The 12,188-nt window shown below is 45.7% G+C and overlaps 1 protein-coding gene across 1 annotated transcript in view; it reads left to right on the top strand.

The window, feature by feature from the left end:
• Positions 1–12,188, top strand: part of AK1 (adenylate kinase 1) — a 176,006-nt gene that overhangs the window by 33,113 nt on the left and 130,705 nt on the right. Inside the window, exon 5 of the mRNA XM_073600458.1 lies at positions 7,657–7,770. Within this exon, the coding sequence (XP_073456559.1) occupies positions 7,657–7,770 (114 nt within the window). The remainder of the gene's footprint in view (positions 1–7,656; positions 7,771–12,188) is intronic.

Below are 12,188 nucleotides of genomic sequence, written 5' to 3'. Positions count from 1 at the left end.
AAGACTGATATTGGTATTTATACTGGCTACTTACAGTATAATAAAAGTTTTCATGATTTTATACAAAATACTCATCTGGGTTCAGGGCTGAAACTTTGAATTTCTGTCTAGAGTTCAGCATTAAATTTGAAAATCTCTTTCTCCTTAAATAAAAAAAGAAAAAAAGAAAATCTCCTTAAAAAAAAAAAAAAGAAAACTGTAGTCTTCATTCCATTCACTCAAGGGGCCCCCTCACACCGCAGAAAGCTTATTCAACACCTGCGCCCTAATACATACTTAATGTCTGTCAGTTAGTCAGTGTAGTGGAAGTAATGTATAACTGGCAGTGCGGAGAAAGAATCGTCACTCCCCCTGCAGGCATACAGGGAATATTACAGCCTCTCAGCTTCAGAATGAGTAAAAACTGGGGGAAGCATAATGAAAATCAATACATAGGAAAACCTTTCTGTTGTCCATACAAATCTGATAAAGAGGAAATAAATATAAATTGTAATTAGGTTGGTCATAAACTGTTCTTGCATGCATACATTTTTCATCCAATTGGATGCTAAAAATGTTTTTTTTTCTCTATCAGTGGCGGCTGGTGCTAAACTTTTTGTTGGGGGGGGCAAACAAACCCCCCAGGTCCGCATTCTCCCATTCGTGGTCTCCCCCGCACTCAGCCCTCCACGGTCAACCCCCGGCACTCAGCCCTCCACGGTCACCCTGGCACTCAGCCCTCCACGGTCACCCCCCACACTCAGCTCTCCACGGTCCCCCCCCACACTCAGCCTTCCATGGTCCCCCGCCCTCAGCCCTCTGTGGTCCCCCCCCCGCACTCAGCCCTCCACGGTCACCCCCCGCACTCAGCCCTCCACGGTCCTCCCGTACTCAGCCCTCCACGGTCCCCCCGCACTCAGCCCTCCACGGTCCCCCCGCACTCAGCCCTCCACGGTCCCCCCGCACTCAGCCCTCCACGGTCCTCCCGCACTCAGCCCTCCACGGTCCCCCTGCACTCAGCCCTCCACGGTCCCCCCGCACTCAGCCCTCCACGGTCCCCCCGCACTCAGCCTTCCATAGTCCCCCACACTCAGCCTTCCATAGTCCCCCACACTCAGCCCTCTGCAGCCCCCCCCGCACTCAGCCCTCCACGGTCCCCCCGCACTCAGCTTTCCATGGTCCCCCACATTCAGCCCTCCACGGTCACCCCCCGCACTCAGCCCTCCACGGTCACCGTTTTTTTTTTCCACCGTTCGTTTTGCCACGTTCCAGTAAAGTTCTGGGCAGAAAAAATGCAGCATGTTCTACTTTTTTTTTTCTGCACTGGAACTGACCACACTGGTGTGAACTTGGCCATTGGAAGCCTTATAATCTACTCGCTATGCATTTTTGATGCAGAAAAAAAAACGCACTGGACTGCATCTTGTGTGAACCGGCCATGAAGGGCCCTTTTAAACTAGAAAGCCGTGCTGGAAACCCGCGTTCCATGCTGTTTTCTAGCACAGCGTTCAGCGTGCACTGCCCTCACGATTTGCAGCGAGTGTCAGGGCAAAGTTAATGACACCCCAAATAACGGCCCAAATACATGCGTTTGCCCACACCGGATCGCATGGTACAAAAGTACCATGCAATCTGGTTGCAGTGCATTTCCAAAAGTAACGCATGCATTACTTTTCGTGCAGTGCGATTTCAGGTCATTGAAAATTAATGGGCTGAAATCGCACTGCATAGAACTGCATGTAATTCACACACACAGTGTGGTGTCTGTGTGATTCACATGCAGTTTCTAGTATGAACAAGCCTTTGTAGCTGCGCGTACTGTGGAATAATTCCTCCCCCAGGTTACAAAGGGAGAGTGAAACATCGCTCACGGTGAGCCTTCCCCTATCCCACCTCTACTGCACACTAATGGGTGTTACACGCTAGGGAGAGAACTTCTCGGGAAATCGAGTAAAGAAAATGACCTGGGGGTCCTAGTAGATGACAGGCTCAGCAATGGCATGCAGTGCCAAGCTGCAGCAAGCAAAGCCAGCAGACTATTATCATGCATTAATAAAGGATATTTACTTCAAGAGATAAAATTATAATTCTACCACCTTACAAAACTCTGGTTTGGCCACATCTTAAATATGCCGTCCAGTTCTGGTCAGTCCTCAGGAAGGAATTTCTGGAAAAGGAGATAGTCCAGAGAAGGGCAAATAAGCTAATAAGGCTTTATTGAGGCTGTAGGGCCTCAGTAATGACTGCAGACATTAAACATATTCTTCCTGGAGAAGGGCACTTAAAAGGGGATACGATCACAATAAATAAATCTTGATGGTGACTGTAGTATTGGGAGGAAACTATTTAACCCAAGGTCTCTAAAGAAGACGAAGCCAACAATAAAGTTGTGAGGAATGTTTCAGTCTTTAAACTGCGTAAGAGGTTCTTTACTGTTAGAGTGATAAGAATGTGGCACTCCCTTCTACAGTTGGTGGTGTCTGTGGTGAGTGTAGAGAATATCAACAAACTTTCTTAGCGAACAGAGTGTACAGGTATATGGGAAATGGTAGTCACACACACACACTCAACTTGAACTGGATGGACCGATGTCCTTATTCAACCTTACCAACTACAGTGGATATAAAAAGTCTACACACACCTGTTAAAATGTCAGGTTTCTTCAATGTAAAAAAATTAGACAATGATAAATAATTTCATAACTTTTTCCACCTTTAATGTGACCTATAATTGTACAACTCAATTGAAAAACAAACTGAAATCTTTTAGGGGGCAACATTTATGAAACAAAAGGTGGCTACATAAGTGTGCACACCCTCTTATAACTGGGTATGTAGCTGTGTTCAGAATTAAACAATCACATTCAAACTCATGTTAAATAGGAGTGAGTCAGTACACACCGGCCATCTTTTAAAGTGCCTCTGATTAACCCCAAATAAAGTTCAGCTGTTCTAGTAGGTCTTTCCTGACATTTTCTTAGTTGCATCCTACAGCAAAAGCCATGGTACTCAGAGCTTCCAAAGCATCAGAGGGATGTCACTGTTAAAAGGTATCAGTCAGGAGAAGGGTACAAAAAATTAACAAGGCATTAGATATATAATGGAACACAGTGAAGACAGTCATCAAGTTGAGAAAATACGGCACAACAGTGACATTACCAAGAACTGGACGTCCCTCCAAAATTGATAAAAGGATGAAAAGAAAACTGGTAGGCTGCCAAGAGGCTTACAGCAACATTAAAGGAGCTGCAGATATATCTGGCAAGTACTGGCTGTGTGGTACATGTGACAACAATCTCCTGTATTCTTCATATGTCTGGGCTATGGGGTAGAGTGGCAAGTGAGAAGCCTTTTCTTACAAAGGTAAACATCCAAGCCTGGCTACATTTCGCAAAAACACATCTGAAGTCTCCCAAAAGCATGTGGCAAATTGTGTTATGGTCTGATGAAACCAAGGAGGAACTTTTTGGCCATAATTCCGAAAGATATGTTTGGCACAAAAACAACACTGCACGTCACCAAAAGAAAACCATACCCGCTGTGAAGCATGGTGGTTGCAGCATCATGCTTTGGGGTTGTTTTTCTTCAGCTGGAATAGGGGTCTTAGTCAAGAATTATGAACAGTTCCAAATACCAGTCAATATTGGCACAAAACCTTCATGCTTCTGCTAGAAAGCTGAACATGAAGAGGAACTTCATCTTTCAGCATAACGACCCAAAGCATACATCCAAATCAACAAAGGAATGGCTTCACCAGAAGAAGATTAAAGTTTTGGAATGGCCCAGCCAGAGTCCAGACCTGAATCCGATTGAAAATCTGTGGGAGGGATCTGAAAAGGGCTGTGCGCAGGAGATGCCCTCGCAATCTGACAGACTTGGAGTGTTTTTGCTAAGAAGAGTGGGCAAATATTGCCAAGTCAAGATGTGCCATGCTGATATAGACTCATATCCATACTGATGCTGGACGAGAATCCTCTGCTTTGTTTCATCTCAAAGGTGTTCTATAGGGTTGAGGTCTGGAGTCTGTGCAGGCCAAGCAAGTTCCTCCACCCCAAACTCACTCATCCATGTCTTTTTGACTTGGATGAGCGAGACTTTTTGATAGCCCCAAGCGGAACTGGTGTCACAGGGCTGCGTCATTCCACTGCGTGTCTGCACTCCAGCATCTAAAGTCTGTAACATAGTCTTCGGCCGTTCTGTGGCCTTGCTGGAGTGCATGAAGGCAGCCTCTGCTGTGGTGGTTCGTTGCGGGTCATTATACAATTGGGCCATCGCACAGAAGAAGGTGGACATGGATTGCAGCAATAAATCGTTATTTTCCAACATCTGATGGGCCCAGGACTGGGGCTCACCCGGGAGCAGTGAGATGATAAATCCTACTTTGGTGAATTCGAGGGAGAAGGTTTGAGGTTGCAGGGCGAAGTACAGCTCACATGCGTTGCGGAAGGATCAAAATTTTCTCCGGTCACCTGAAAAATTCTCTGGTGCTGGAACTCTGGGTTCAGGAGGCAGCATCACCACTGAGGGTGCTGTAGTGGCAGTCCCTGTGGCAGAGGGACTGCTGGTGCAGCTAGATTCTGTACACGTTGTTCCAATTGCGTATAACCCTCCTGCAGAGATTTGACAGCTTGGGTAAGGGCTGCAAGGTGCTGACAGATCTCATCCATGGCAGACTACTCACTTGCAGGCTCAGACATGGCTGTCTGATACTGTCACATACCCGACGGATGAGCCTGACATGTAATGGGAAGGCTTTCTCGTACAACCCCGGTTCAAGGGCCACTGATGTTGCAACAGTGGCTGCAAGAGCCTGGCGGTATATGGGTGCCTGGATCGTCTTCGGTGTAGTAGATGTGTCACTAGAATAGACCAGCAGGTTGAACGGCAGGTGTTGTCAGTTCAGATGATGCAGCAGGAAACAGGAAGCAGGCTGGTAGGTGCAGAGCTGAGGAGACACTGAATGCATAGTCAGACAAGCCAGGTTTGGTAACAGGCGATCAGATGCAGATATAGACAACAGGCAGAGAATGGTCAGGATGCAAGTAGAGTTTAGCAACAGGATATCAAGCAGTAGAGAGGTAAACGTTGTCAACGAGGCAAGCCGGGGTCAGGGTAACAGAGAACAAGCGTAATCAGAGTGAGCCGGGTCAAACACAGGAATCAGGATGATCTTAGGAACAGGTTTCACAGGTACAAGCTGCAGATCAGACAGCAAGGTCTCTGTGCAGCTGAGGAGTTTAAATATGGTGGATTGGCGCCAGTCTCACTTCCTGCGTGCATGTGCACATTCATGCGCCGGGTCAATCCCTGACAAACACTATCATCGTTTAAATGTTACAAAGAATTTGTAAAAGGGAAATTAAAGTCGCAAAAATTCCAAACAAATGAAAGGTTGCAAAAGATAGCAGGACAAACCCCCAAAAATGATTGAAATGTATTAATAGTAAAAAGGTCAGGTCTGAGCATGTAGGCCCTTTACAAAATAATGTGAAGTGGTTGACTGGGGACAAAGAGAAGGCAAATTTATTAAAGCGGAGTTTCAACGTATAATCTTTTTTTTTTTTTTTTTTCTAAATTCCTAAGTTCATGTAATCAAAATGTACCACTAACTTTTTTGGTGCATAATATCCCCTCATGTCCATTTTCGTCTCTAAAAGCAACTTATATAATTTCTTCGTGGAAGTTCTCATCCTGCCTTTGGGCATGTGAAGCCCACAGACAGACACTTCCAGGATACGATGATGCTGAGCTACCAGTATGCATCGCCCGTTCCCGCGCATTGAGTCCACGTTGCAGCGCCGTAAGCTTCCGACGTTGCCATCAAAACGGGCGTCGTCATCGGAAGTGCCTGCCCCGTTGTGTTGGCAACTAATGTAAACTTCCGGTTTCGGGATCTCGCAATGATTAGCGGCGGCTAGCCACACTGACTCCTGGGAAGATTGATTCATAGCTCCCAGGAGTCAGTGCGCCGCCCCAGCAGACATTGCGCCGCCAGATCTGACACCAATACCCGCAGGTGGCTAGGACAGGAAGCGCCACTTCAACAATCAATAACAAGGTAACCCTTAGGAAAAAAAAATTCTTTCCATTTGTCACTGTCTATAATGCCTGCTCGTGAATCAGCTTGATTTGCGAAAGAATGTGGAACTCCGCTTTAAATACTTTCTTCAACTCTGTGTATACAAAGGAGCATGGGGGACGTCCATAATGGGGATGGTATTGACACTGCCCCAAATGATCCACAATAACTCAAAAGTGATATGGTCCAAAACATTTTAGACAACAGAAAGGTGGATAAAGCACCTGGACCAGATGGCATACACTGATTTCATTTTAATTTAATTTCATGTCATTTCAAGGCCATTGCTTCTAATTTTTAGAGACTCTTTAATGACAGGAATAGTACCACTGGATTGGTGCAGGGCCAATGTGGTGCCTATATTTAAAAAAGGGATCAAATTCTTTACCAAGTAACTATAGACCTGTTAGAGCCCTTGCACACTGGGGCGGGGGGCGGCGTTGGCGGTAAAACGCCGCTATTATTAGCGGCGTTTTACCGTCGGTATGCGGCCGCTAGCGGGGCGGTTTTACCCCCGCTAGCGGCCGAGAAAGGGTTAAATACCACCGCAAAGCGCCTCTGCAGAGGCGCTTTGCCGGCGGTATAGCCGCGCCGTCCCATTGATTTCAATGGGCAGGAGCGGTAAAGGAGCGGTATACACACCGCTCCTTCACCGCTCCGAAGATGCTGCTGGCAGGACTTTTTTTACCGTCCTGCCAGCGCATCGCTCCAGTGTGCAAGCCCTCGGGGCTTGCACACTGGAATGAAAGCAGCGGCACTTTCGGGGCGGTTTGCAGGCGCTATTATTAGCGCAATAGCGCCTGCAAACCGCCCCAGTGTGCAAGGGCTCTTAGTTTAACTTCTATAGTCGGGAAGATATTGGAGAGTTTAATAAAAGACCACATAGACAGGTTCTTGCTGAAAAAAGATATTTTCAGCAACAGACAGCATGGATTCATGAAAGACAGAAGTTGTTAGACTAACCTGATTTCTTTTTAAGAAGAGGTAAATAAAACCTTGGACAGAGGGGTGGCTGTGGACGTGGTATACTTGGATTTTTCAAAAGCGTTTGACACCGTTCCCCACACACGGCTCATGTGTAAGGTAAAGTCTACAAGCTTGAGAAAATCAGTCTGTAAATGGATAGAAAACTGGCTAAAAGACAGAATTCAGAGAGTAGTGGTTAATGACTCGTACTCTGAATGGTCTAAGGTTATCAGTGGTGTACCCCAAGGTTCAGTGTTGGGACCCTTACTTTTTAATATCTTTATAAATGATATTGGGTCTGGGATTAAAAGTACCATTTCAGTGTTTGCAGATGACACCAATCTATGCAGTGGAATAACGTCCTTACGGGATGTCTGCAGCTTAGAAGCCGGCCTCAATGCACTGTTTAATTGGGCAACTATGTGGCAAATGAGGTTTAATGTTGATAAATGTAAAGTTATGCACTTTGGGGCTAAGAATATGCATGCATCATACATACTAGGGGGAGTACAAAACTGAGGGAATCAATGGTGAAGAAGGATCTGGGGGTTTTGGTAGCTCAATAATAATGAGTTTCATGTAGTCTCATTACCTCCTAACACAATTGTTTGTCTTTTGTCTTATTTTATACAGGAAACAACAATTGAGGAGCTGAAACAGCAATTTATCAATCAGCGGGATTCCTGTGGATTTGTAGTTGATGGGTTTCCCAGGGACATTGGGCAGGCCTTCACATTTGAGGAACAGGTACTCTTAACACATCTGAGTCCTAGTCTGTTGAACCAAGTCTGGCCATCATGAGTTGTTTCTGGTCAGGTGATCTTTTGGTCGTGGTGATCACTGGCAGCCGGTATTGTTCCTAATCATGTGTTCTCTTTGATCCTTTGGTCTTGATGATCATTGGCAGTGACTATTTTTCCTGGTCATATGATCACAGAGATCCTTTGGTTGTCGTGATGTCAGGCAGATGTCAGGCAGAGTCCTTTTGGAATACAAATATTCACACTGTGTTTAAAGTGGAGGTAAACTCTACTTTTTAACTTGTACCTACAGGTAAGCCTATAATAAGGCATACCTGTAGATACAGTGAATATCTCCTAAACTTGCACTGTTAAGGAGATATTCACAAGCAGGGCTGCTGGTGACGTCACCAGCCCATACGCTTTAAAGGGACGGCATACTGTGCCAGGACCCCCAAACCTGGAAGGAAGACCGGGTAAAGATGGCAGCGTCCGGGATTGGTGGCAACACTGCGCGGGAGGGATCTGCTTTACAGGTAAGTCTGTCATAATGTGCTGGTATGCGGTGCATACTAGTACATTATGACTTAACCCTGCAGGGGGCCCGAACGATTTTTATTTCAGTGGCGGTTTACTACCACTTCAATGTCTTTTCCTTTCTACCATAATCAGGTACAAAGATAAAAAGGGAAACATTGTTGCAAGTAGTTATACTATGGTAAAAAAAAAAAAAAGTAATTCACCGATTCAGCCCCGGAAGAATTTACCCCCTTCCTGACCAGTGCGTTTTTTGCGATTCGGCACGGCGTCGCTTTAACTGACAACTGCGCGGTCGTGTGACGTGGCTCCCAAACAAAATTGAGGTCCTTTTTTTCCCCACAAATAGAGCTTTCTTTTGGTGGTATTTGATCACCTCTGCGGTTTTTATTTTTTGCGCTATAAACAAAAAAATAGTGACAATTTTGAAAAAAAAGCATTATTTTTTACTTTTTGCTATAATAAATATCCCCAAAAAATATTTAAAAAAACATTTTTTTTTCCTCAGTTTAGGCCAATACGTATTCTTCTACACATTTTTGGTAAAAAAAAAAAAAAAATCGCGTTTGATTGGTTTGCACAAAAGTTATAGAGTTTACAAAATAGGGGATAGTTTTATTGCATTTTTATTATTAATTTTGTAATGTCGGCGATCAGCGATTTTTATCGTGACATTATGGTGGACACATCGGACATTTTTGACACATTTTTGGGACCATTGTCATTTATACAGCAATCAGTGCTATACAAATGCACTGATTCCTGTGTAAATGACACTGGCAGTGAAGGGGTTAACCACTAGGGGGCTAGGGAGGGATTAAGTGTGTCCTAGGGATGTGTTACTAACTGTGGGGGGGGGGGGGGGGGCGTGGCTACATGTGACACGTCACTGATCTCTGCTCCCGATCACAGGGAGCAGAGATCAGTGACACTGTCACTAGGCAGAATGGGGAGATGCTTGTTTACATTAGCATCTCCCCGTTCGTCCTCTCTGTGAGGCGATCGCAGGTATCCCCGCGGCGATCGAGTCCGCGGGAACCGCGACCTGACTCACGGAGCTCCCAGCTGGCGCTCCCACGCAATGGCAAGGCGGCAAATACAAAGGGACGTACGGGTACACCTATTTGCCCAGCCGTGCCATTCTGCCGACGTACATCCGCATGCCAATTGGTGTTTTTGCATTTTTGTTTTGGCCAATTTGTTGTTGGGCAGATTAAAAAACACAAATTGCTGCAAAAACGCATTATATGCTGTTCTGCAGCTTCTCCATTGAAGTATATTAAACCAAAAAAGCACCGTTTTGCGTTAAAAAAAGTCCCTGGCCCTTTCCAAATACGCAGCGGCTGAAGAAAACATAGATGTGAACCAGGTCTAAGAAGTTTAGTAACATAATGGGGTTAAAAAAAATAAAATTAGCCCTTTTTAGTACAAAATAAAGCAGCTAATCACTACTGTAAGGGGTTCATTTTTTTTTTTACTGTAGAACTGTGAAAGTAACATTTACAGTAGCGATTATTTGCTCTTTTGGTACTATAAAGGGCTCATTTTAGTTTTTTTAACCCCATTAAGTTACTGGCCGAATAATCGATTATGAAAATGGTAATCGATTAATTTCATAATCGATTAGTTGTTTCAGCCCTACTTTGAAGTGAAAGTGTAAAACTAAGAAACATGTTATACTTACCTGCTCTTTTGCAGTGGATTTTCAAAGAGCAGCCCGAATCCTCCTCTTCTCGGGTGCCTCTTCTGTGCTCCGGGCCCTGGAGCAGCTTGCTATTGGGGCACCCAAGCCGAGCTGGAGCTCTAGCTCTGTGTGTCCATTCAGATTAAGACTCATCAGCTGTCAGCTGGGTTCCCTGCTGACAGCTAAATGTAATCAAAGCAATTGCCATCAATAAAAATTGAGAAACAAAAAACTGTGTGGGCCCCCCCTCCAAATCCATACCAGACCATTAGGTCTGGTATGGATTTTGAGGGGAACCCCATGCCAACATTTTTTTTTAACTACTTGACGACCAGCCGCCGCAGTTTTACTGTGGCAGCATTGCACGGCTGGGCAAAACTACGTTATGTGACGTCACTTCGCCCCTTGGCCACTAGCCCGCTGCTCTCCCCCGGAACCAATGCGAGTGCCCGGTGGTCACGATCACCGCCGGGCACCCGCGATCACCACTGACACATGGAGAATCGGGATCTGTGTGTGGAAACACACAGTTTCCGGTTCTCTGAGGGAGAAGAGACAAATCGTCTGTTCATACAGAGTATGAACAGCGATCTGTCATCTCCCCTACACAGTCCTCTCCCCCCTTCAGTTAGAACACACACTAGGGAACACAATTAACCCCTTGATCGCCCCCTAGTGTTAACCCCTTCCCTGCCAGTGACATTTTTACAGTAATCAGTGCATTTTTATAGCACTGATTGCTGTATAGATGCCAATGGTCCTAAAAATGTGTCAAAAGAGTCCGATGTGTGCGCCATTACGTCGCAGTCCCGATAAAAAAAAAAAAAATCGCAGATCGCCACCATTACTAGTAAAAAAAAAATGCCATAAAATTATCCCCTAATTTGTAGACGCTATAACTTTTGCGCAAACCAATCAATATACGCTTATTGCAATTTTTTTTACCAAAAATATGTAGAAGAATATATATCGGCCTAAACTGAGGAAAAAAATAGTAGTAGAAAGTAGATGTAGAAATATTGCATTTTTTTCAAAATTGTCGCTCTTTTTTTGTTTATAGCGCAAAAAATAAAAACCGCAGAGGTGATCAAATACCACCAAAATAAACCTCTATTTGTGGGGGAAAAAAAACATTTTGTTTGGGTGCAATGTCGCACGACCGCGCAATTGCCAGTTAAAGCGACGCAGTGCTGAATCGCATAAAGTGCTCTGGTCAGAAAGGGGGTAAAATCTTCCGGGGCTGAAGTGGTTAAAAAAGGCACAGGTTTTTTTTTTTATGTACTGGTACAGAGTACTGGCATGCCCTGGCTGGAAAAAACTTGGAATTCATGAAAATGTAAGTGGTTGTAAACCCTCACATTGTACTCAGTGAAGAGACTCTCCTCAGGTGATACACAGAGAGGAACACATATCCCATAGTTGCCAACATTGTAAAAAAAAAATGTGGGACACTTTTGTGGCTGTAGGCGGAGCTGTCCAATAATTAGGGGGCGGGGCATTCGTCAGCAGGCGTGGCCTGGCAAAAACAGACAAGTGCGGCGCGCAAAGCGCGGCGCGCCGAAAAATGGGCGTGGTTTACGCGAAATTGTGGGCGTGGCTTAAATGGGCGTGGCTCTAGAGGGTGTGGTTAGAGTCTGAAATGAATGAGGGGGAGAGAGGGGGAGAGAGGGGGAGAGAGGGAGAGAGGGGGAGAGAGGGGGAGAGAGAGGGAAATGACGGGACAGCAGCCCCAGATCCTACACAATAGAAATATGTGTATTCTAGAAAGTTTAACAATCAGCAGATAAAGATACTCCAAACACCTGGTGTTAATGCTTCAATCATCCCGGCACCATGGTTGTTATAGTGTCAGGATGATTGAAGCGCATTATTTCTATTATTATATTGTAATATAAAATGAAATCATTCAACTCACCATAATGCAGAATCAGTGGGATCCCTGAGCGTGTCACCAGCCACGTCGCCTGCCACCAGCCGTCCGTCCTTGCTTCAGATGTCCGAGCAGAGTCCGTCCTTGCATCAGGTGCCCCCAGCGGAGCCCCCCTCACATCAGGAGTCCCCGGCGGAGCCCCCCCTCACATCAGGAGTCCCCGGCGGAGCTCCCCCTCACACCAGGAGTCCCCGGCAGAGCCCCCCCTCACATCAGGTGTCCCCGGCGGAGCCCCCCCTCACACCAGGAGTCCCCGGCGGAGCTCCCCCTCACA

The sequence above is a fragment of the Aquarana catesbeiana genome, linkage group LG09, assembly GCF_042186555.1.
Source record: "Aquarana catesbeiana isolate 2022-GZ linkage group LG09, ASM4218655v1, whole genome shotgun sequence".
NCBI classification, from domain to species: domain Eukaryota; kingdom Metazoa; phylum Chordata; class Amphibia; order Anura; family Ranidae; genus Aquarana; species Aquarana catesbeiana.
This window is presented reverse-complemented; position numbering and strand designations above follow the sequence as displayed.